This window comes from Mus musculus, chromosome 2 (genome assembly GCF_000001635.26).
Source record: "Mus musculus strain C57BL/6J chromosome 2, GRCm38.p6 C57BL/6J".
Lineage (NCBI taxonomy): Eukaryota > Metazoa > Chordata > Mammalia > Rodentia > Muridae > Mus > Mus musculus.
The window spans coordinates 135,260,285-135,287,387 of record NC_000068.7 but is presented as its reverse complement, the minus strand read 5'-3'; the positions used below and the strand labels follow the sequence as shown (position 1 = coordinate 135,287,387).

General features: G+C 39.8%; 1 protein-coding gene across 3 annotated transcripts in view; it reads right to left on the bottom strand.

The window, feature by feature from the left end:
* Plcb1 (phospholipase C, beta 1) overlaps positions 1-27,103 on the bottom strand; it is a 689,095-nt gene that overhangs the window by 187,871 nt on the left and 474,121 nt on the right. For all 3 annotated transcript variants that reach the window (NM_019677.2, NM_001145830.1, XM_006498930.3), the window contains 2 exons: positions 26,789-26,889; positions 25,114-25,280 (listed from right to left, as the gene is read on the bottom strand). In NM_019677.2, coding sequence (NP_062651.2) covers positions 25,114-25,280; positions 26,789-26,889 — 268 coding nt within the window. The remainder of the gene's footprint in view (positions 1-25,113; positions 25,281-26,788; positions 26,890-27,103) is intronic.

The following is a 27,103-nucleotide window of genomic DNA, read 5'->3' as shown; positions in this document are numbered from 1 at the left end:
CTCTCCCTCTATTTGGGTCTTTCTTACCCTTGGGACAGACAGTGGCTATCATTCTTCTGCTAGCTTCCTGTAGGATTAGGAAGACTGAAACTCAAAATTTATCTGTGGCATTCTGACATCTTCCAGAGGTGCTCTGACATACAGTGGTGTGTCATTCAGCTATGTGTAGTTCACCCAAATAATATATGGAAAGGCGCTGGAGGAGTTCCAGGACAAGGGCACAGTCTGAGCCCATGACATGGGCCTTGAGGGACAATGGAAAAGGAAGATGATTTATGCTCATGGAAAGGAACTCTGGTGTATGGAAAAATTTTTTTGACTGACTCTCCAATATCAGGGTCTTATTAGCACATAATCAGACTATTTCTAACAGAACTTTCTGGAACGACTCTTCTGTTCCAGGCATCTAGAAAAAGATATTTGCACCTCAAGTCTATCCAGGAAGAGTAAGACGTCTTGAATTCACATGAAAACTAATGTCCTTCTTGCTGACAGTTCTCAATAAACATTTTTATCAAGAACCCATCTCTATGTGCCCTGCATTGGCAGAAACCAGAGATGTGCCCACCAGCTCCTTGCCTTCGAAGACATTCAGGTTATGAGCACTGGTTTAAAGCACTGTTGCTCCTGCAGGCTCCGTTTCCAAGATCCATAGAAAAGTCATAACCATCTGTAACTCCAGTTCCAGGGCATCCAGTGCTTTCTTCTAGTCTCCATGGGCACCAGACAAGGACATGTACCGACACACATACAGGCAAAAACACTCATATATACAAAAAGACCCATGAAAACATAGCCGCAATTCTGCTGACCAGGGCTGGAATTTTGATTACTGGTAGACTGAGCTTGGCAGGAAGACATGAAGAGAGACCAAGGGTAAATAGTGAAGAGAATCTCCAAGGAGTACCAACAAGTCATGTGCATAATTTGCTTTTGACACATTCGTGAAATTCCAAATGAGGAGGGATGGGGGGGAATGACATGATGAACATCAGCATGGTCTGGAAGTCGAGAGTGGATTTCTCAATTCACAGCATTTATAAAGCTGCTTTCTAAAAAGGATTTGTCTCGGGGCAATGAAACAAGAAATAAGCACCCCAGTTTCTCATTGATTAGGAGCTAAGACTTGCTAATGTTTCAACTGATGCTTCTATGTCTACTTCTAATTCTCAAAATAATTTTCTTATTTATATATTTTTAAAAAACTTCCTATCATGAAAGAATAGGGCACCATTCTTTCTTATATCTACTTCCCCAGCACAAATGAGGTTACTGAATTGAAAGCTGAAATTACACATGGCTATGTATCCTATACATACACAGGATATATACATTCAGAGACAAGTCATGTAATAACCCAATAATTATCTTGCACAATTTTTAACTTTCTAACTTCCCCTGAGTTTAATAAGTGTCTTATTTATCATTTACTAATTTCTTTTCCCATACCTGTAGGACACCTTCAAACTGTCTACAAGTATCCTGAACCTCATTGTAATGTGTTCAAATGCAAGTGCTCTTAGATGCAATGTCTTGAAGTCTTTCTGGGAGCCTTCTGATCTACTAGCAATAGAATCTGATGGATTCTTATTACTTTTACTTCTAGCTTATTCCTATGCTCCTTTATTCTCACATGCTATGCTTGCTCATTCATGGATATATTTTTCATTTTAATTTTAGTTGTAGTTGTACTCTGTAGTTTCCTGTGGAAAGATTTAAGAGTGTCAAATTTTCTGAACTTTGCATGTCTGAAAATGGATCACATTCACTTGCATACATACTTCCTAGTTTAGCTGGGTAGAGCACTCTTGGTAGAATTTTTAATTTTCTTTTATGAATTTGCTTTCATTGTCTTTTTATTTCCAGCATGGTTGTCAGAAATATTGAAATCTTTCTAATTCATCATCTAAAACCAGTTATGTGTCCTATTTCACATTTATCTATCTAGAAATTTTCAGTATATTTGCCTCCAATTTATGAAACTTTCACAATTATTTTTCTTGATATGATTTTGTCTTTATCCTCTGCTTTGGTAATGGTTGGGTATGAAAGTTATTAGCCTGCTTGGGATAAATTTCATAAATGTATTTTATGATGTTTTCGTCTTTCTAGAATATTGTTTTCTCAGATGTAAACCTTTTAGGCATCATCTATGTGTGTGTGTATGTGTGTGTGTATATATGTACCCACATATATATGATGTAATTATATCATATATATATTCATACAATATTTCACTTGTTTGTTTGACTCTTAGCTATTTCTTTAGTTCTATTCCCACCTCCCTTCTCAGTGTTGTGTTTCTACTATGTTATTTTTAATATCCAAAAGCTAATTTATGATAACTGACATTTCTTTTAAAAACGACATTTGCTCTTACTTCAAAGATGAATATATATTGTTACTTTTCTAAGGATAAAATTATATTTATATCTAATTAACTCTTGCCGTATATTCATATTTATTGTTGGTACTTTAGCCCTTATCTCTAAAGGGAGTTTCCTCCTATGCCTAGTAACTATTGCCTATTTATATTTTCTATTCAGCAGAACGAAACCATTCACTGGGTTACTTTAATGAAATTTGATGAGCGGGTTTGAGAACCCTGTGGCTGATGAGGCATCGCTGCAGAAAACTCTGCCTGTGTCTCTCTGGGAGTGATCCCTAATCTTCAGGATTCCCTGTCTAATGTTTTGCACGAAAAAATGCAGAGTGTAGGGCAAATGCAGGGAAAACATGTTTCTATGTGTTGCGGTCTGTGATCTTATTTTCAAAATGGTTGCTCTGCCCGCACCTATTCTGCGTTATCTTCATTTAGTCTGTTCTCTCAGATAGGGATTCTGACATATATTTCAACAGCTGCCAACCCCTATTTTATTCTGTTTTGTCACGCCTACAGCTGGAGGAACACAGCATTTTCAATTACTGAGACTTTTACAGTTTCTATGGAATAGCTCAGGGTGATTCCCTGCATGCCACTTGGTTGATCTTTGAGCAGTTCCTCAGATCTATTATAACTGTGAACATATGGCCAACTTTCTGAGATAATTTTTTATCTTCTTAGTTCAAACCCTTTCTAGATCACATCTATAAAATTATCTCTTAATGCAGTTTTAGTGTGGACTGAAGGTAGCATAATTAGATAAGCATGTTCATCCCATTATGCTTATCTTGGTGTTCTACAATGTTTCTACTGTGATATGTACGTTCTAGTATTTTTAGATAAAGTTGATTATATTAGGTTAAATACATTTTAATAATTATAGATGAAGTTGAATCATATGGAATAAATTAAAAAAACAAAACCCAAAAAGCCTTCAAAACATCTATTTTTGCCAGGAACTTATCGTGGCCATTGATTTGCTTTTCCATTTTGCCGTGAGAACATGCAGTTACAAGCATTTCATGATAGGTGGCACTGTATGGATAAATTGTCAATCAGGTATCTGGCTGTGTTTTCTCTTAAAGCATGCAATCAGAGGAGGAAGACAGGGTCTGAACTTGCAATTGGGAAATCACTTAGGCCTCATGACTTCTCTTGCCAACCTCACAGGGATATCTATATGCAACAGGTATTGTGGGGTATGAAAGATGCTGTCAACTATGAGTTTCTGACAGAGTGATGAATGAATCAAGTTGGTCCGTAATGTCCACCTTCCTGCATGATGGCTTGTGACATCAATCAAGAAATCATGTGCACATTTATAATTGCATTTCCTAAATCTCTCCTGTCAAGTCACGATTTGAGTTCAAAACACGGTTGAAGTGTATATCCATATATATGCTACACCCCCCCCACAGAGATAGATGATAGAGATAGAGGTAGAGGTAGAGGTAGAGGTAGAGGTAGAGGTAGAGGTAGAGGTAGAGGTAGAGGTAGAGGTAGAGGTAGAGGTAGATATAGATAGGTATTTCCAGGGAGGGTAAATTTTAGGGCTGTGATCTACTTTGTATACTAAGCACTAATGTAGCTGGATATTTCCTTTATTATCTTCCACAAGTATGACCCTTTGACCTTTTATTAAAAATAGCTAACAACAAACCTTTTGCCTTTGGAAAGGGATGGCTATCTAAAATTTTACATGATCTGCTTGGTTTTATGGACACTGCTATACCAAAGCTTCCTTCTCCTTCGGAATACAAGAAGTCCACATAGGCTGGTATCCAAAGACACCAAAACAGACCAGAAAACAGGATCTAGGACAATTGAGAATATGGTAAATCAGTCCTTAAATGGTCAGAGAGTTTGGTGTATTCCATTCCATTGCTCTTGGCAAGCTATGGATCTATCAGTGCATATTCTTAATGGCTTTTGCTCTAGCAGAATTTCCTATTCAAGTCAGAAGCAAAAAGCATATTTGAAATAAATTCATAGGCTCCAGTCTTCTACTCAGAAGCTTACACATATAACTTTCAATAAGGACCATATAGCACAAGTGGCTGCTTCTCATTTATAATAAAAATTCTGAGCACAGCAGTGAGTCTAATACCATATTCCCACTATACTTGACATAAATGAGATAATCTAGTGAGGGAGAAAATATATAGTGCCTGACTAAAAGCTAATCTCTAACTGAACTTGTGGCACATTACTTAGGTATACAAAGAGTCCTTCCATCATTTCTTCCTCACTAAATAGACATTTTGAAAAAAAACAAACAAAAGCAGACATGCTCTGATTGTGATCATTTTTTTTTGAGACATAGTCTCTCTGTGTAGCCCAGAATGTCTTGAAACTTGATATAGAGATGAGGCTGGCCTTGAACTCATGGAGAGCTGCCTGCCTCTGCCTAAGCACTAGGATTAAAGGTGTATGCCACCACACCTGGCTTCTGACTCTTTCATAGTCAACTACTCTGGAGTTAGATTCCAAGAAGAGACCCATCTGAATGGGAGATGTCCCCACGGAAATTTAACTCTGGAGGCGGAACCACATGAATCTGTAACATCTTTCCTTTGGCCCAGACACCATGAAAAGGGAAAGAGAAAAAAAAATAGTGAGGTGATCTCCAGAATCCATCTCAGCTGCTTTCCTGACAGAATTCAGGGCAAATGGTTGCCTCATCCTCCTGGTACCACAGCTAGGCTGGGAGATGAACTACCCCAACCATGACAGTCTCAACAGTTAAACTCTACACCAAAACAAACTCTTCCTCATGCTGTCCTTGGCAGGTACTTTGTCACACACACACACACAAAAATGAGAAAAGTCATTAATACAGAAAATAAGAACTGGGACTGGGGTTATTTTTATGATTTGTAGAAGGAATGTAGAATTTGGAATGTAGAGTGGAGACTGCTGTCAGCAGAGTTTAGTGGGCTATTCTGGTGGGAGTGTGGAAGACCAGAATGCTCAGAGTATTGGAGAGGAGACTGTGCTCACAAGCTTTCCAAGAAAAATGAGGACTATAGCAAAAGCGGGCTAGAGCCCATTGTGCTCTATTCTGGTGAAGAATGTGCTTGCATGCCACTCATGTCCTGATACCATGACTTGAGGGAGCCTGGATTGAATTGCCACGAAGTAAAGGTTTTTAGAAAGGAAAATTTCAGGCACCATAATATTCAAGATGTGCATGGCAAATGCTCACCATTCTTAGCTTGGGAGATGAAAAGAGAGGGAGAAGGAACAGAAAGTTATGGAAAATGATCAGCTTGGCTAGGAAAGCAGTATCAGCAGGCTTAAAGTTGGACAAGGTAGATAGAGGAAAAGTAACTATAATTCTTAAAGACACTATCACCATGAAAGGGAACCCTGGAGTTCTGTCATGAACCCTAGGGACAGTGCTCTCAATCAAGACTCTACCTATTGAAGACTCCAGCTTGGAAACATGTAAGTTGACTTGAAAGGGAAGAGATAGAATCAAGAACATTACAGGTCATGTTCTCTACTCAACAACAACCAAAAAACAAAACAAAACAAAACAAAACACCAAACAGTTAAAAGAAAGCATTTGTTATTTTTATTTTTTTCAGATTAGATAGTCAAAATATACAGAGGGCATGGTGTTACCTGTGGTAGAGCCACACCATACTTTAACTTGACATTAGGCCTTGGTGGACTGGTACACATGGTGCTGATTTTGTAGGCATGGAAAGTGCCATGGAGACTTGACCAAGGTTCCAGAAGGCTGCCAAGGCCAAGACATTATGCGACAAGATTGGATTTCCCCAAAGAAGGCCCCTAGATGCCGTTGTATGAAGCTGTTAAGGTAAGGTCTATGTGGTCATAGAGATCCCAGGTTGTTGAAGATGTCAGAATGGTTGATGTCTGCCTTGGAAAAGTGCAGCCACAGAGTAGATGCAATCCAAGAGAGAACTGGTGATTTGGAGGCAGCAGAATCAGAGGGGCAGGTCCACCCAAGGCTGTTGGAGCCCATCTAATGCCAGCCAGACCCCTGTTCTAACAGGAAGCTGCAGGATTTGGTGTTCTCCCTACTGGTTTTCAGTCTTCCTTTGTCTTATCTTTCCTTCTGGATGAGAATATTTATTGTGTAGCATTGTAATTTGAAAGTGTATGACTTTTTAAATAAGGGTTTATAATCAAGAGGCTATCTTGGGTCTAAGGAGAGGCTTTGGACTGTGTGCACGTGTGTGCATGCATGTGAGCATGCATGTGTACATGTGTGTGTGTGTGTGTGTGTGTGTGTGTGTGTGCATGTGCGTGTGTGTGTGCATGTGTGTGTGTTTGTGCATGGCTGTGGTGGTGGCTGTGGCTTTTTGAGACAAAGTCTCTCCATGTCCTTGGCTGTTCTGGAACACACTATGTAGATCAGACTGGTCTCAAGCTCAGAAAACCACCTGCCTCTGCTTCCTAAGTGCTATGATTAAAGGCGTGCAACACCATTCCCTGGCCAACACCACACTTCTATGGACTTGTAAACAGTACTGAAACTTTTAAAGACCATAGAGACTTTTGAAGTTGGGCTGAATGTACTTTTCTTTGTCAGCTAGACATGAGACTTGAAGACCACAAATGGAATATTGGGATTTGAAGGTTATATATCTGGGTGTCAAGTTGACAAGCGATGGACTTGTGATGATCAGCCTTCATTGTCAACTTTACTGGATTTAAAAATCACATAGGGAACTCACATTTGGTTATATATGTGAGAGCATTCACACAGAAATTTAACTAAGGAAGTATGTCCCACCCTGAATGTGGGTGGCATCATTCCATGGGATGGAGGGTAAGGGATGCAAAAGGGAGAAGGAGAAAGGGAGCTGAGGCCAGCTTTCATCTCTCTGCTTTCTGGTGTTGGGTGCATTGTGGGCAACTGTCTCATGTTCCTGCTACACCAGCTAGAGCTGCCATCCCTCCTCACTGTGATGGAGAGAACCCTCAAGCTGTGAGACAGAACCAAGCCTTCTTTCCTTAGGTAGTTTTTGTCAGATATTTTGTCACAGCAATAGGATAAGGAACTAATTAGACATATACCCAGGAAATGTCCCCTTCATGGCATTAACAATGGGTGTAGAATTGCTTGTGAATGAGAAGTTTTCAGCAAAAGATATGGCTGTTTATGTTTATATATGTGAATTTTCTTTTTAGATAATGAGTTGTGATTTGACAGGAAATCTAATATGTAACTGCAGGCAGGATCATGAATGAGGGAAACCTGCCTTTGAATGGGCTCATCGGTTTGATCTGTTTCTTGTGTGCTGCTTTGCAAATAATTCATGTTTCTCACCATATGCAGAATGAACTCAGCCCATTCTCACTATCACTGGGCAAGGGCTAAAACCTGTATGCCTTTCTTGTAGATACAAAATCTGCAGAAAGGAGCTTGCTCAAGACAGCATAGAACATGGAGGATTTGTGCCTTAGGTGGACAGGCTGTGTTGTACTGCCATGGAAGACAGTGCCCATGGTCTAGTAACAGAGAATAAACCATAATAATAGTGCTGATAAAACAAACCACCTACCACTCTGAGAGAGTGATTCATTTTCAGTTCAGTAAACAGAGGATGAGGGGGAAACTTGAGTGGCAAGTGTGGAGGCTGGACCCGGAGCTCATGCTGGACAGTGAGAAGAGAGAGCTGCATGAAGCTGACTCTGTCTATCCACTCATCTCTCCAAGCACTGTCCTAAGTAAGAGCCGCAGACTATGGAGAGCGGGACATTTGGTATATAGACAGTTGGCCTTAATCTGCCTACACTGCATCAGTCCTAAAAATAGCCCCGAGTGTGACCAGGAAAAGAGTCTTTCCCATGATTTACTTATCTCTCGAAATGTGTTACTTTAATCTTTTTGTTAGAAGAAGCTGGGCTCTGGCAGATAAATGACCCATCTGGCAGAGGCGTGAGGATTAGGGTCTTTGATTTGAATTTGTCTATCAAGGTCCAAAATTCTTTTCCAGATTTAATTTATGTTCTAATCTCTGCTTGCAATTTAGAGGACTCCTCCGGCATTTTCTTCCTTCAAACTATGAGTCTTACATCTAGGAGACGAGAGGTAAAACACAATAGAAAATGTGTTATGCCAATCCTGGACAGTAGAAATGCTAAGCAGGAGGTGACATTGTGAGTGGGATTTGCAGATAGTATGCAGGTTAGCTTTTGAAGGGTAAGAAATGCCAAATGCATGCAAATATCTTCAAAGTGGTTTAGCACTGGGAAATTCTGCCTTGGAAGACAGATGGTCCACATGTATCATAGCACAGCTGAGATGGGAGAACTGGACAAAGTGTCTGCCAGTTAGCATGGGCACCAACCACATTCTGTCGTGCCAAATGCCAATTAGGCAGGATCTGGCACTCATATGTTTGGATGTCACTGGGATTAGGTGGATGAAAAACCATTCATCATCATTCAAGCCCCGCTCTCTGGGTAATGATAGCAGAGGTCGCTGGAACACTTCCTGCCCAAGGGCTTAACACCCTTAAATCACTTCCAAGCGCAGCAGCGAGATGCCATTTCTTGGTTTATGTTTATTCCTGGTGCTATGACCCTTGAGGATTCTGCTAGCTCCTCTCAAGGAAAGACGTGCAGATGGCAATGACATGGCTCACCCAAATCTATCTGCCTGCTTTCAGAAATAATAATTAAATGTTCCTCTTTTATTTTCCTGCTTGGGCACAGGTTTTGCTATAGCATATGTTAACTACCTTGGTTTCTATCTAATAGGTGAAAATTTCTGGCTTTTTTATTTTTCTCCAGATTTCCCAATCGTGTATTTAATGTGGTCTACACATGTTCTCATGCATTATTATTTTATCCTAAATTGAAAGGATCATCCATTCTATGCATTGTAGACTGTAAAACCTGTACTATACCATGGACAAATACAAGCTAAGGTATGGCATGGTGATGCTCACTGAATGCTTATATGATCTGCTCAAGATCCTTCCCATAGGTCAGCCCTGTCCCTGCTGCCACAGCTCTCTGTGGCTCTACACTTTTCTCAGCTTCTTGAGTTGTATGTGTTGATGTGGTTGGTGTGAAGGTTCTTAATGATGACACCTAACGTTGATACAGCACTGTCCCTTCTCCAAAGCATTCTCAAATTTGCGAATTCATTTACTCCTCATGGGTCTGCTTGACAAGTCAAAGAGGCTTTGGCTATTTAACCTGACAGATGAACTTTGACTTAAAGAAGACACCCCCCCCCCATTTAAAATGACATGGAGAGATAACGACAGTCTAGGTTGGACCTTTTGTTTAAAAGCTAGTTGAGGTGGCTCATGCTTGTAACTTCAGTAGCTGGAATTACATAGTTCTATATAGTTATATCATATAAAGTTATATAGTAAAACTTTGTCCCCATACGAATACCCTCCAAAAGAACAAAAAAAGAAGGAAACCTTCTTATTCTCCACTTCCCTCTAGTACAAGCAACACCTCTGTCCCACCCCCTTATATGCTAGACATGCACCCCGAGGTCATCATCATCCTCTGTCCCCTTTCTTTTTTAAAATACAGCCTTACTTATATTTGCAAGTGGAGCCTAGGATTGCCCGGGTGCAGATCTACCCTTTGAACTGAGGCTTTCAGAGGGCAGGGAGGGAGCTCTACTGCATTTCATGAGTGCACTGCTCTGTGGTTCTGACCACAACACAAAGGAGGCAAAGTCTTTTAGATCCTTGACCATGATGTCTAAGTTAAATGGATCCTGACTTTACAGATGCAAAGCCTTCACTCTCCTTAATCCCATCTACTCCAAAGCACAAAGGCAGTCCCAGCTGTGTGTTCTCCCAAACTTTCTGAGAAGGAACACAGAACCATCCTATCGTTTCAAGTGTCATGAGACTGTCCATCCATCATGGGAACCCTGCTCTGCAGACTTCTGGAAGCACAAGCAGGAAACAACACTTTCCTCCTCCTAAGCTTTCAGATCATCCTGGGATTATACGTCTTTGCCATTATAACCAATTCCAGCAGTTCTTAAGTTAGATGCACAGTCCGTGGTTTTAAAATCAAAATGTTTGTGACCTGGCATCAGGTATCTGGCAAAGAAAGCAGTTGTGTGGACAGCCTGGACCAGGGAGGGCCTCTTCTTTGAGTATGTGGAGATTGGTCTGCTTGTTGTTTTCTTCTGTACTTAGGGTCAGACTTAGGATGCAGACATGCTAGTTAAGTGCTTTACCTCTGAGCTACACCACCCAGATCACTTTCTCAATTTGAGACTATGCCTCAAAAGCTTCCCAGGCAGGTCACGGAGTTGAGATTTCCTATGTTAACCTCCTAAGTAGCCAGCATCACAGACTTGTGCCACCAGGTGGAAAATTCTTTTAAATTACTGCAATCAAGATAAACATTTGGTTTTCTGGTAGGGAGACTGTAGTAGGTGGCATCACTGTCTAGGAGGAAATATGATTCAACTTCCATTTGCATCTCCCTACTTGATGCCTTACTTGGGAGTTCCTGGAAGTTAGGACTTTCCTATAGCATCCTCAAACACAGTGGATGATGGATGCCCAACATACTAATACAATGTTTGCCCCACTACTGAGCTCTGCTTATGCACAGTGAGAACAGAGCTTCTCTGAATGCCTTTTCCTCCTTCTCAGTCCTGTGGCCTTTCTACTGCTTCCAAGGATTACATCTCAAATGTTTTTGGACTCCAATTTATGTTTTTCAGAGTTAGTTCCTAAGGAAATGTAGAAAAGAACATATAGGAACATGAGTATACAGCATACAGTATACAGAAATGGTTCATTTTCTACATGTTAGCTGCAGTATTGGGTAACGCAGTTGATTTTTATCTCTTGTCCAAAATTAAGTCTTGTTCCTAAGTCTGGAGATTTTATATATATTTAAAACTGGAGTTCTAAAGATTGCAAGGGTTTGGAATTAAGACCTAGCTCCCAGAATTGCTGAAGTCTCTTAAAGAAATCCTCAGTTATCTCTGGCTTCCATTTGATAGCCATCTAGTTCCTCAGTTGGGTGTTAACATGGACTATCCAGTCTTGTTTCCTTGTGATCATGTGTCTTAGTTAGGGCTTTACTGCTGTGAACAGACACCATGACCAAGGCAACTCTTATAAAGGACAACATTTAATTGGAGCTGGCTTACAGGTTCAGAGGTTTAGTCAATTATTATCAAGGTGGGAGCATGGCAGTGTCTAGGCAGGCATGGAGCAGGAGGACCTAAGAGTTCTACATCTTCATCTGAAGGCCGCTAGGGTTTCATTGCCCACCCTAACAGCAACATACTTCTTCCAACAAGGCCACACCTCCTAATAGTGCCACTCCATGGGACAAGCATATTCAAGCCACCATATCACGACTTGTCTGTTCCATACATTCTGTGTGTGTTCCTCCTTTTTGGTGTGAATGATACTCTGGGGATTGCAGGGCTGGGGACAAACTGCCTGTGGCTCAGCATAGGTCAGCTTGCCTAGCTGTTTCTCTTTCTGAACAGTGAAAATAGAGCCTTCTCTCTGCAACTGAAACAGAGTCCCATCTCTCTACAGCGGAAAGGTGGGAGGTGTAACAGCGGCGACTGTCATCACCATATCCTGATAGTAAGTTTCGTGGAAGGGAAAAGAGCTATTTGTATAGTCTGAAGACTTTACACATGAAATGGCAGGTCATCTTAGGAAAGTTTTTGTGATGAGGGAAGAACCCAGAAGACACAGCGTACCGTAGGTGTCTTGGCCTACCAGGGTCCCTTTCCTTCCTTGAGGCTGCCATTCGCCTTTGCCTTTTACTATTTTTACATTTCCTGTATGGCTATTTTCTGAACAGAAAGAATTTTCGTTGTGACAAGACAAGGCTGTGAGTTTCTGGCTAGTGTCTAGCTGCTGAGCAAACACTGAGGTCATCAAAGGAAAGGCCAGAGAAGGAAAACACAGGCTTCCTGGGCTAGGCCTCTGCTTCCCCTATTAGTCCAGGCCTTCTGGGAATGAAGGAAAAGCAACAAGAGAAAGAAGGTGCTGGAAGTTACCCGGTGTACCAGGCAACAGTAGGCATACCATGGCTGTCCCAGCAAAAGGGGGGGGGTCTTAGTTCATTTATTTGCTTTTGTTCCCCCCCCCCCATTCTTAGCCCATTTCAAATACTTCAGAGAGGTCTGTGAAGATAAGAGTCTCAGAGTGAAGAGCAGTTTTCAATGCACAGAGGAAGGACAGTGCCATTCCTCCCTAACCTTCCACAGGGGCTAGAAAGTCAATAGGTGGAATTTAAGTAGGATTCTAATCAATACAATGCTAGGGCAGCTTTCAGCGGCTTCCTCGGTCGCAGTAAATTAAGACATGAAAGAATTAGCTAAGGCATATAGTTTTCATTTGACTTTGTCTTGGGAGAAGTTGGCTTTGTTCCTTCGTTTTAGTTCTGTCTTTCCCGCAGGTGCTGTGTGGGTAATCTATGCACACACCTTAATTGTGAGGCAGATCTTTAAACCGGTCAATATTTCCTGCAGATGAGCAGTTTTACAACTGAACATCTTGTATCTCCTGGGGTTTGAGCCACAGCACCTGCAGGAGCAGGCAGCAGCCTGCAGAAGACACAGGGGAAGGGAGGGCTGTCACCACACACTTCTAGGACACACTAGCTTCTTTTCTTGTAATCCTAATAGTGCTTTTGGCAGTTTTATTCCCTCTACACACGGTTTTCTTGTAATACTTTGTTAAAAGAAACCCAGAGAAAGCAGTACTCTGGCAAGGGCAAATTTGAGAACCAAGGCTATAGATGCAATGTTGACACACAACGTCAGCACTGTATCTCTTTTCTAAGAACTGCTGTTGGGAGAGCCCACATGGGACTCTAGAGCAGCTCAGGGCAAGAGGGAGAATAGAAGGAGCCTCAGTCACAGTAGAGTTTCTTTCTTACTTGTTCCTTCTGTGATCTGAGAGTTAAATGCTAAATGGCTAAGTCCCTCAGTGACAAGAACCCCTGGTGCAAGCATCAGGATTAGTAACAAGGGAGATGCTGGGAGAAGGTAGGGCATGTACTTCAGGGTTGAGCTACAGTTCCCAGGGATTTCAGGATGGCTATGAATGCATTGAGAGGAATTTCTGCAGTGTTATGGCGGATGTTGCTGACTAGGCTTGGAAAGTGTGTGGCAAGGGAAATGAGAGGAACACCCATGTCACTAAACTGCAGGTGTCATCTAATTTCACAGGAGAACAACCCAAGGATGGAGCAAGGAGGGCTTCATTCCTTGGTGGAGTTTACTTGCTTAAGTCTGCCATGATGTCAAACATTTTCCTAAACTCCAACAAGACATTTGATTTTTCAAGTATGCACACGGCGATAGTAATAGTAGTAGTAGTAGTAGTAGTAGTAGTAGTAATAATAATAATAATAATAATAACAACAACAATAATAATAACAATGAAAACAAATTTTTGGGATAGTGTTTCAAGTAGCACTGATGAACTTAGACCCTCTATGTATCCATACGTGACCCTCAATTCTCTGTCCTTTGTTTCCACTTCCCAAGTGCTGGAATTATAAGAGTGTACCACTCTCCCTGGTTTATATGGTGCTGGGATGAAACCCAGGGCTTTATGCATGCTGGGCTAGCTCTTTACCAACTGGTGTTATAACCCTAGCCCACCCTTATGATGTCTGCCAGCACATCACTAATGTTTAATCTTCCTAAGTGGATCTTGTCACCCTCTGATCAGCGTGCCTTCCGTTTGCTCTTCACCAGTTCACTGATCTATGACTGCACTCTCTGCTTCCATTCGTCACTTTTTAGATTGTTTTCCTCAGTGAAATCATGCAGTTTTGGAGGAAGGACAATTCTCAATCACATCTTCGGAGCTCCTGGATTCACATGCTCACAGCCACTGCAAACCCTGACTCTTGGCTTGTTGGATAAGCACACCCATTTCTGTGTTTCAGTTCAATTTACATTTCTGTTGCTTTCCATTGAAGGAGCATGATATCATGTGTGATGGTCAGAATCTGGTCATACTGCCTTCTTCCTGGGATTAATAATGTTCCACTATAGTTGGACTGCGTAGGGATTTAAAATAAAACAATATTGCAAACACAATTTAGTTATTCCTCCTGATACAGGCATGTTACCTTGTTTCTACTTTATGGAAAATTCTTGGTGTACCTGAACTTGTAATGCTTGCTTAAAACAAAAATTTTGCACATCGTAATTTTGAGTTTATTTCAACTCTTAAAGCATTAACTCCCTAGGTACTGATCCAAACACTAAGGGGAATTACGTACTGTATTAGTCAGGGTTCTCTAGAGTCACAGAACTTACGGACAGTCTCTAGATAGTAAAGGAATTTATTGATGACTTACAGTTGGCAGCCCAATTCCCAACAATGATTCAGTCGCAGCTGTGAATGGAAGTCCAAGGATCTAGCAGTTACTCAGTCTCACGCAGCAAGCAGGCAAAGGAACAAGAGCAAGAGCTAGACTCCCTTCTTCCAATGTCCTTATATTGTCTCCAGCAAAAGGTGTAGCCCAGATTAAAGGTGTGTTCCACCACACCTTTAATCCCAGATGAAAGGCATAGCCCAGATTAAAGGTGTGTTCCTTAACTCGGAGATTCAATCTTCTGGAATCCATAGCCACTATGGCTCAAGATCTTCAAACCAAGATCCAGATAAGGATCTCCAAGCCTCCAGATAAGGGTCACTGGTGAGCCTTCCAATTCCGGATTGTAGTTCATTCCAAATATTGTCAAGTTGACAACCAGGAATAGCCACTACACGTACCTTCAGTTTTACAATTTAATGGCAATAAGCCATTTAGAACATGTAGTACATATAAAATATAGTACATATAGTTATATAGTACAGTTTATCAGTAATTCATGAGGAAGACTTGGTGATGATGAAGAGTGGAGCTTGAAGCACCTGCTAATACTGTGTTCTGCTATATTAGTTCAATTATTCAACAAATACATACATACATATATACATACATGCATACATACACACACATGCTCTTTATAAAAGAGTGAGAGAAGAAACAAACTCAACTGTTTTATTTCAGTTTTGCAGTTTAATCAAAAGTGGCTTTCATTCATGGATATCCATTGAATGCTGAGGTCTGCATCCTATTATCAAAAGTACCAATATAACTGTCTTGTTTGTCATGTTACTTTAACTCACTGTCTTTTTTCTAAAGACTCTAAGTGATTAAAAAGACATTAGTCTTCAAACCAAAACATCCATGGACATCTTGTTCAGAAGAGTCAAGGGTCATTCTGCATTTCCTAGTCAAGCATAGTTACATCTGCATTCAGACAATTAGGCAAAGAAGAAGCATTTGATGACAGGGACAGGGACATTTCTAAATATGTGATATTAAAAAAAAAGAAACGAAAAAGTCCCTTGAGAATGGTATTTTCTACTACAAGATTCCAATTCTCTGTTTGTGGAAATCAAGTATGTAAATATTTGGCTTAGAATGCACAGAAACCCTTGGACTTTTTGTAATGAATAAATGAATCTCTCCAAGCAGGGATGCCAGAGTAGATATATGGCCAACAGGCTAGCCACAGCTGGATAACAGGCAAAGGCCATTCTCTTCTGAATATTTTATACTTCCTTGTGTCACATTTTCAGACAGTCTCTATGTATATGGGTTTAGTGTTCAGGCTTCTGGTTATGTTCATTCCTTTAATTTTTATCTTCTACTTAAAATCTTAAATCATTCACATGATCTGGGCATGGCATCAGAAACCTTTAATATCAGAACCAGGGAGACAGAAGCAGGCAGATGTTCTTTAAAGTCAAGACCATCCTCATCTTTAGAGTGAGTTTTAGGCCAGCTAGCAATATACAGTGAGATCATTTCTTCAAAACAAAACAAAACAAACAAACAAACAAATCAACAATGCACTCTAAAGCCAGCAACTTTACTACAATAAGCCCTGAGAAATGCATTATAGTTGAAGTATAAGACAATGACTTCAAAATATGAATATATCTATCAGAGGTCCTTAAATGAAAAACATGAATAAATCCAGTAAAGAAATCTAAGAAAACAGTGGAAGAAAAATGAATAAAACTGTTCAATACCTGAAAATAAAAACAGAATTAATAACAAAACCCTAACTGAGGGAAATCTGGAAATTTAAATTTTAAGAACTTATACCAGAACTTCAGAGGCAAGTCTTACCAATAGAATAAAAAAGACAAAAGACAATCTCAGGCATTGAAGACATAAGAAAAGAAATGGATACTTTGGTGGGAAAAGAAAAAAATGCTAAATCTTAAAAAAAAATCTAGGTATAAAACACCCCAAAGGTCTTGGAGACTTTAAAAATAACAGAAATAAAGGAAGATGAAAACATAATAACAAGCAGGTTAAAGATACAGAAAATATTTTAAACAAAATGATAGGAGAAACTTTTCATGACCTGAAGAAGGAGGTGCCTATCACAGCACAAGAAGCATAAAGAACCCCAAAAAGACCGGACAAGAAAAGAAATGCTCTTTAGCACATGATTATCAAAACACTACAACCAAGAAAAATATTAAATTCTGCATGAAAGAAGACAAAGTAACATATAAAGGCAGACTGATTAGAATTACACCTGACTCCTAAGTTGAGACTCTAAAAGTTAGAAGGGCCTGAACAGATGTTTTAAAACTCTCAAGGACCACTGATGCCAGCTGTCTCAGTTGGGATTTTATTGCTGTGAAGAGAAACCATAACCATTGAATTAAGGCTGGCTTACAGTTCAGAGGTTTAGTTCATTATCATCATGGCAGGAAGCATGGCAGTGTGCAGGCAGACATGGTGCTGGAGAAGGAGCTGAGAGTTCTACATCTTGATCCACAGGCAGTAGGGTAAAGGCTGGACCATATTAGGCCTAGCTTGAACATATATGAGACCTTAAAACCTTCACCATTAAAGCCTGTACCCACCATGACACACTTCCTCAAACAAGGCCACACATCCTAATAATACCAGTTCCTATGTTCCAAGCATTCAAACATAAGAGTCTAAGGGAGCCATTCCTATTTAAACCACCACACTAACCCAGACAAACATATCCAGCAAATTTTTCAATCACAATAGATGATGATGATGATGATTATGATGAAGATGAAGGATAAGAAAAAGAAGAAAGAAGAGGAGGAGGAGAAGAGACATTCTATGCTAAAATCAAATTTAAGCACTATCTGTCTACAAATTCAGCCTGTATAGAAAATGCTATAAGGGAAATAACAATCTGGGGAGGTTAATCACACCAAGAAAACACAAGGAATAAATAATCCTTGGGCAGCAAATCATAAAAGGAGAAAAAGAGACCACCACAACACTATAAGAAGATTGAACAAATACTACCCATTGATAACTCTCAATAGCAATGACATAATTTTCTCAATAAAAAGACACAGGCTAAGAGAATAGTTGTGGAAACAGGGTCCATCCTTCTGCTGCATCCAAGAAAAACACCTTAACAATAAGAACAACTATCATGGCAGAATAGAAGAATGGAAAAGGATACTCTAAGCAAATGAACTTAAGAAGCAAGCTGGTGCCAAATAGACTTCAAGCCAAAATAACTAGAAGAGATATGGAAGGATACGACATACTCATCAAAGGAAAATCTACCAAGAGGATAGATTCCAATTCTTAACGTTTATGCACCAAGTATAAATGGGTAGCCAAGTTAATAAAAGAAACACAAGTACAGAATAAATTACCTACTGACCCTCACACACTGATAATGACCTTTCAACACCCCACTGTTGGTATTAGGTCATACAGACAAAAACTAGGAAAAAAGGGTGAAGGCCAAGATGGAGGAGGACAGACAGGAAGAACCTAAAGCACTGTGGCTTTAGATAGCCACAGGTAGTTATGATATCATAAGGCTAGAATAATTGGGATAATTTGTCTAATCTAGGTGGGCAGTTTTTATCATTATCAATTGGTTCTGAAATTATTCTATTATCATCTTGTGAATTGAGAATTTATTGATACATAAATCTCACTGGTTAATTACAAGCTTCAACAGTTTTGCTTCTACTGGGATGCTGGGTTGTCTGGCAGCTGACCGTGGGGTGGACGGTTGTTGCGTGGGGCTGGCATGGCAGCAATTTGAAGAGAGACTTGGGAGCTCCGGCCCAGAGAGACCACCTAGTTGAAATCACCCTGTTGGAGCCATGTGGTCTGCTGGTGCACTGCAGTAGTGTGGGAAGCCTGTCAGTCTTTTTAAACATTTCCTGCAACACTCAGCAGCTCATGTAAAGTTCTCCAAAATTGACCAAATACTCAGATACAAAGGAAGTTTCAACAGATATAAGAAAATTGAAATAACACCTTGCATCTTATCTGAATACCAATGATTAAAACTGGATATCACCAACAAAAGAAAGCTTACAAACTCATGAAAACTGAACAACTCACTACATGATACTGCTTGTGTGACAGAGAATCTGAGATTAAATAGCCCAGGGACAAAGGGTAAAAGCAAATATTACTATCCTAAAAATACAACGTAGCAATCAAAGGGCTCCCAATGACATCATGGTGTACTCATAGATCAGTGTCTTGCTCAGCCACCACCAGAGAAGTTTCTTCCTGCAGCAGATGGGAACAAATCCAGAGACCCACAGCAAGACATAATGCAGAAAATGAGAGATCGTGGACACTCGGCCCTAAATGGGAAATGTCCACCAAATCCTTCCCCTCAGGCTTCAGGATACCTCTTGGAGGAGGAGGCAGAAAGGATGTTAGAACACAGAGAATGGAGAACAGAAAAAAATAAGGCCCTCTAAATTAACATCATAGATGGACATACAAACTCTAGGTCAGCATGCATAGGACATGCACAGGTCTGCACTAGATGGGGTCTTTGAGCTGAAAGGAGAAATTGACACATTCTCCCATCTAGCCCATTGAAAATTTAATTTTTTCCAAGGGAGTCTTGCTGGGAATACAAATCACTCTTAAGAGTCAGCCTCATGCCCTGCAGTAGATGACCAACAGGAAATAAATTCAAGGACATCTTTGGAGGTTCACTGTCTCACAATGCAGTGTCAAGGCTTCTTAATTTTTTCCTCTCTTTTATGAAAAATATAATTCAATGTTGTTTTTACTTATTTATTGTTTTTACAGTATATGTCCTTTGCATGTATATATCATAGCTTCTAGTTTTATGGGGTCCCTGAGTATTTGAAAGAGTGTGTTTATCTGTGTCTGTGCCTTTCTTTAAGGACTTTTCCTTCTGTTTGGTTGCTTTGTCTTATCTATTATCCCTTAAATGCCAGTTTGCTTTTTAAGGAGAGACAGAAAAGGTATGGATCATGATGGGGGTTGGGAGATGAGGAGGAGCTTCGAGGATTAGAAAGAGAGAAAACATAATTAGAATATATTGAAGGGGAAAGGCTATTTTCAATAAAAGAAAAACATTTTTCTTAAAATCAGAGTTTATGTATATTTCTAACATATATTTAGTACATTCACAATTAAATAAGTTTCTCATTACTCACACCAAAAGTTGACTTGTAATTTTCAGGGTATAGAAGTAAAATAGATAAAACAGACCAAGTTTGTCAGTCAGTATTGAGCTTAACACCAACTTAATTGATTCTTGGGTATGCCTGAGGAAATATTCAGCATGCTAGCACAGGAGAAAACAAACTATGACATCATATTGAACTCTGGTATCTATTTTATCATGTTTTCACCGATAAAGATACAAGAAACACCTGATTTAGTACAGCCGGTGTCACAAACAGCAAGCCTTCATTAAGTCTTGAGTAAGCCATTTGACTAAAAAGTCTTGGCTTTGCTCTCTGAAAAATGTTCATGTGTGTTTAAATATTTAGTCACTCATTTATTCACTTATTATCTGTGGTAGTGCTGGGTCTCAGGGTTTCCTTCCTGTGAGACAGTGCACTACCATGAAGCTGGATGTCTAGCCCTCATATGCATTGTTAAAGTCATATGATTAAAGAAACCATTTCTTTAGGTCTCGAACCAGCCACCATATTCAAGTAAACCATAGCTTTCTAAAATTGTCCTAGATTAACTGTGACTCATACTTACCTAATAAAGAAGAGACAAAATGGTGTTTGTTTTTAAAGAAAAGAAATCCCAAAGTCAGACACAACAGGTTAGGAACTACAAACTCTAAATTAATAACATTGATTTTCATTGTCTAACATAATATTTCAAACATTTAGTCTCTTTCTTTTCTTTTTTTTCTTTGTTTATTTTCTGAGACAGTCTTTCCATGTAGCCCTAGCTATCCTGGAACTCACAGAGATCTGCTTGCCTCTCCCTCCTGAGTTCTGGGTTTAAAGGCAGCCACTATGACAGCTGGCCTCAACCTTTTAGTTTCTAAAGTACTGCAATTTCTCCACCATACAGGTAAATCTCAAAATCTTTCTCCTAATGACTATGAAACTAAGGTGAATAAATAAGAAGAAACTCTCGTCTTCCTTGTTCCCATACGCTGTGGGAGCAGCACGCACAATGTCTTGGAATATAACAGCTCACGATCACCGCTGTTCGCTCACTCAAGTGGCTGGATGAAGAAATAGATGCTGCCATTAAAGAAGACTTCCTCTGCGTAGCTAATGGAGATTTAGAATAACGACTGTCTGGGCTGTTTGTCCAGACGTACTTGTCTGTCCTGTGATGTCTTCAGACTCAGCATGCATGGCTGCATAAGTCCTGTCTTAATTTTTCTTAGTGATAATTATATAAGGATGCTCAAGATGATTGAGTGAGTGCATGAATGGACAAAAGTATTATCCTTGACGCCTGGAAAATCTTCGATCATTTCTGTTAAAATTAATTCAGCTTGGAGATTCCCCGGATTTTCCCTATGGGATTCCATCTCTCAGCTTTCTACTCATTTTAGTACCTCGCAAACCCTGGCTGCTCAATGAAGGTCCTGCAGGCTGGGTCAGCATTGCTCAGTACCTTGTTAGAAATGTTGAGTGAAGAATCTAAATTTGACAAGGCATCCAGTGATTTTGAGACACATTAGCACTTGAGAAATAAATTACTTATATTTATATCCTACTGTTATTGAAAAGAGGAGAAACCTTCAAACTCTTCTTTGTTGCTGTTTTTGTTTGTGGTTGTTAAGAAAGGGCTTTGCTGTATAGCTCAGGCTGGCCTTGAATTTGACATCCTCCTGCCTCAGCCTCCCAAATGTTGGGATTACAGGTTTGTTCCACTATGTCCAGTTAGTACAGGTCTTCAACATCAAAACTTTTATCTTTTGATCTGTTGGCTCTAAATATTTTCATTAGCAGTTTTTTGTTTGTTTTGTATTTAAATGCTGAAGTCATGAAGAATATAGATGCATGCATGTGTGCATGCTTACAGAGTTGAATTAGCTAGACTAGGGCCTATATTTTATTCCTCCAGGTCTGTGATAGCAAAGAACAGTATGTCTAGGTGGAGAAAAGCCATCATAACCTCTCTTAAACACGTAACGCAGTTGAGGTGGTCAATCCTTTGGCTAATGGACCACCTCTCAGGAAGATGTGTCTACTTTAAGCCATGCTAACAAGACAGGAAGAATAATTAATATTCCAGGCGTGTCAAGAGAGAGCTACCTGCTTTTCTGAGTTTTTCAAAATACATTACTTTTCTTAATATTTTTTTCTCTTCTGTTTTTCTTTTGGATGCTGGTCAAAGCCTAAATATCCTTTTTCTGGTGTGTTGGGTTTCCTCTACCATGGCTAACCTTTATGCTGGCTTAACTCAAACAACATGGACCTCTCTCCCTCGCTCCCAACTATTAATCTTTAAAAAACAAAACAAAACAAAACAAAACAAAACAAAACAAAACAAAACAAGGCAAAAGAAAACACCTATCTCTAGTTTATGAGATAAGAACCACAAAGCCACTGGTTTGGGTAGCTTTTGTGGCCACTGAGTTTCCAGGACCATAGATTTTTGGGGAACTGTCATTATCAAAGCCACCCTGACATTCTAGTATCGCTTCTATTTTGTCTACTTTAAGTAATAATGGTAATCTATTAGCTATTATGTGTTAATCTAATCCAAATTACACACTTTCATTTTACCTTTAAAATAGGACAGTTATCAGAGGTTCTTTTTTGTGTATGGGCTTTGGGGTTGAAGTGGGCCTTCTAAAGCCTCTTATAATTTGACTAGTTGACTACTGGAGAGTAGACTATCTCACTGGAGGGAGGGTGACAGCCCTACCCAGATCCAACCAGATTTGCTTATTTATCACTTCTGTCTCATGAAGTGACAGAGGTTCATATCTTACACTAGTAAGTGGTCAGGCATCTCTCCACATCTTGGTAGCATACGACAAACCTATCCTTCCCATGTGCTACTTGTGGCTTCTGTGAGATACACTAATCTAATCTCTCTATTATGGGGAGTGATGCTTTGTTGGAGCACAAATGCTTTATGTAAGTTATCAGACCTCACCTCCAAGCCTATAATAATATTGAATTCTTAATCCAGTCTTCTTTATAGGTCAAGGGGGAAATAAAAGAAAGTCTAACACACAAGGACCTTTTATGATCTAGCGAGCAGCTAGGTAGAACACACCAGAAGAATTAAAACCAATCTCAACACTTCAATAACCAGAGTAGACTTAACACTGGACCATCACAACACATGGGTCAGAGGCTTTCTAGTGGGTATTATTTATTTCAAACTCACAAAGGAACAGTGAAAACCTTTTCCCTCTTCAGTTTTGCAGAAGAACTTCGTGCATGGAGAGGTTATGTGTCAGGATGGCGTGCACTGTGCTGCCTCTGGCTATTGCAGTCATTGGTTTCATGAGCAATGTCATTAGGCCACAGGGAGGCCTGCTGGTTTCACAAAAGCTTTTCCTTGCCACATTGTTATGAGCTAATCATTTTTAGAACTCATTCTGGAATTGTTCCACCATTGAGTGTTAGCTGTTCTTGGAAAAGTCAGGAAGTTGTCCTAGCTTGACAATAAGAGGCAGGCATTAGGGGGTGGGGGGAAGACATCTTTGAGCATGCTTGCAGGGCAGCCCTGCCAATGACAAGGCCAACATTGGGCTTGTGGCCTCCTTTCACTGACCTTACCTGAATGGCAACAATGGAAATCATGTTAACAATCAGGGCAAAATGCTTGGCCAAGAGCACAGAGAGGCTGATGAAAAGTTGTCTATAAATTTCCAATTAACAGACTGAAGAAAAATAATACAATTTTGTTGTATGCTTAATACATAGCTTCCTTTTCTTTTGAGAGCACTGATTCTAGGACAAGTACAATGTATGATAAAACTTCAGCCATCCACCCTCATTTGTGGTTTGTGATTGCTACTTCTGTTACTACACAAAGTACCTGCATCTTAACGTGCGATTCATTTCTACTCAATGACTGGTTCCCTGTGGTTTGTTTTTTCCCTAAAGACTCTAGGCATTTGAAGTAAGATGAGTCATGATGGATCAGGCTCCTGAATGAGGGCCTTTTATATATATATATATATATATAATATATATATATATATTAGAGACTGTCCCACCTGGGGATCCATCCCATATACAATCACCAAACCCAGACCCTTCTATGGATACTAACAAGTGCTTACTGATAGAAGCCTGTTATAATTGTCTCCAGAGAGGCTCTACCAGTGCCTGATAAATACAGAGGTGGATCCTCACAGACTACCATTAGACTGAGCGCAAGGTCCCCAATGAAGGAGCTAGAGAAAGGACCCAAGGAGCTGAAGGGGTTTGTAGCCCCATAGGAGGAACAACAATATGAACTAACCAGTACCCCCAGAGCTCACTGGGACTAAACCACCAACCAAAGAGTACACATAGTGGGACTCATGGCTCTAGCTGCATATGTAGCTAAGGATGTCCTAGTCAGTCATCAATAGACAGAGAGACCCTTGGTCTTCTGAAGGGTCTATGCCCCAGTATAGGGGAATGCCAGGGCCTGGAAGCAGGAGTGGGTGGGTTGGTGAGGAGGGGTAGGGCAGAGGGGATAGGGGGTTTTCGGAGGGGAAACCAGGAAAGGGGACAACATTTGAAATGTAAATAAAGTAAATATCTAATGAAAAAAATCTTCAAATATATATATATATATATATATATATATATATATTTAAAAATAATTTCCAGGTAACAAAGCTGCTATTATGATGTCATTTTATACTACTTGTTTTTTCCTACCAGGCTTAATTTGAATCTACCAAAATTTAATTAAAAAAAAACCCTATAGGCCCAAACTTCAGAATATTCTCCACATGTGGAAAGATTTATCAGTTAGTGTAAATTGGAATAAGATATGATTATAGCAGAGTGAATATTCTCTTTAGTTTTGGAGACTTGGAGAAAAACAAACAAACAAACAAACAAACAAACAGAAAACAGAAAGCCAAGACAAATTCATGGGCTATTTTACAGAACGTTCAAAAAAAAATGACCCTAATGGAATAACTAATTTAGTTAGTTAATTTGCTGCATTAGAAAAAAATTACGTTCAATTACTGTATAGATTTGGGGAAAAAAAGATGAAACATTTAAAACTTTGTGGCTTGCACCACAAACAGAACTCGAAAAGTAAATCACCAAAGTTAAAATAACAAAAAACTACATCAGGCCAAAAAAAAAAAAAAAAAAAAAAAAAAAAAAAAAAAAAAAAAAGCAGGAAAGTCCACAGGAGAGACCTCAATCCCTTACTCCCCAAGTGTGGTCAGTCACAGAGGAAGCAGGGTCTCGGCAGTGTGGTGCAGAGTGAGTGACGCATATTACCTTTCTTGGCGAGGCTGCTGTTGGGCTCATATTTCTCAATCAACACTTGGACCTGCTCCTGCTTCAGAGGTGGGTAAAGGATTTCATTGAGCCGGGGATCTCTCTGCTTAAGGTTGATAAAATCCATCATCTGATCAACCGTCAGGTACGGTTTGCTTTTGGCACCACTGAAAGTAATGGAAAGAGAAGAAATCACAGTCTGTTCCACAACTTTTGTATGCATTCGACAATGGAGAAATCAAACTCCGCCATATCCGGAAAGTCCATAATGGAATTCTAACCTTGCCCTAAACACATGCTGCTTCGCCCCCTACTTCCACTTCACAAAGCTTGGTGGGTTACCACTCTTCCTTAACTACCACCACCCAACCTGGAGAAGAATCAGATGACTAACATCATCTTTATCACATGTAACATTTAAAGATATACTGCTGATCTATTACTTTAAAAAGAAAAAAATCCAATGTGCTTGAATATGATTTTCTTTTTCATCCCACCAAAGTTACAGGTTTACAAGAGTTTATACTGCTTTTATTTGCTTCTCTTGGCTTGTGGAGACAGGGACTCACTCCATACCTGTTTATCCTGGAGCATGCTACAATCCAGGTCGGCTTCAAATTCCTACTAACTCTTCCAAGTCAGCTTCTTTCACATAATGATAATAACAACTTATACTATTATGTAGAGCTAAACATGCAATCTCATTTTATCCTCAAAATAACGCTGTTATTCGTGTTATTCAAATGCCTATTTCAATTTAGTTGACAACCCATGTCAATTCAATGGTATAAATACTGTGGCTACTCAGTAAATGTTTTATGGTGATGAAGTCACAAAGGTGTTCAGTGGGCAAAGTGACAGTCAGCAGCAGGACTTGTCTGTCTGCCAGTTACTTCCTTTACCAAATTTGGATTGACTTTTTGCCAATAGCTAGATTTTGGTATATTAGAAAAGATAAATTGTGCTTCCATTTAATGGGATTTCCCCCCTCTTTTCATCTATGTGTCTCTTCAAGAAGCAATACCTAGGGGCTAGAGAGATGGCTCAGCACTTAAGGGCACTTATTCTTGCAAAGGATCCAGATTTAATTCCCAGCACCCACATGGTGGCTTATATAACTGTGTATAAATCCAGTTTCAGGGACTCTAACTCCCTTTTCTGGCCTCTAAGAAAACTAGGCATATAACACAGCATATAGATACCATGTAGGCAAAATAGTCATACACATTAAATAAAAATACATCTTAAAAAGCAATGATTATAAACGTTTGTAATTCCTAGATTCAGAGAAAATCATATGTTGTATGTGAGGGTGTTTCATAATCTAAACTTCTTTATACTGATACTGTTGACAGGAGTACAATATAGTGTGCAGTCAGGAATCCTTCTGTTACACGAATCTTTCTTTTTTATGTTAAGAAATTTCCTGCTGTATTATAAGCTTCAGTCTAAACAAAGCCAACTGAGCATGGGAAATGACATCTGGGGCCATACATGTGTCATAGTAAACACATGCTCATAAGAAGAGTAGTTGCTTGTCAAGGCCAGTAGCAGATTGTCACCTCCTTCAAGCCACTGCTTTTGGACAATCTCCTTCTAGTCATAACAAAAGTCTGCCCTAGACACTCTATCATTGTAAGCTAGAGAAAAAGTAGATTAAAATGTATCCTCTTACAATTCAGAAAAGATGTTATCAATTTCAGGTCGGGGACAGAGATTGTTCAGGAAAACTCTGTATACATCTGGAGTGAAGTCCTCTTGGGGAATGGAGTCATTCTGGGAAGTAAAACAACAGGGTGAGCAGGAGCTTTCTCTAGTTCCCTTCCTGATTTCTCTTTTTCCCTCCCACCCCCTTTCTTCCCTGCCTCCCTCTCTCCCTCTCTCCCTCCCTCCTCCTTTCTTTTTTCCTTTTTGCCAAACCAGTCCAAGGAATCCAGAGAACACCTCTGAGGCCAACTCTAGACTTCATGTAGAACCTGACTTTGGCATG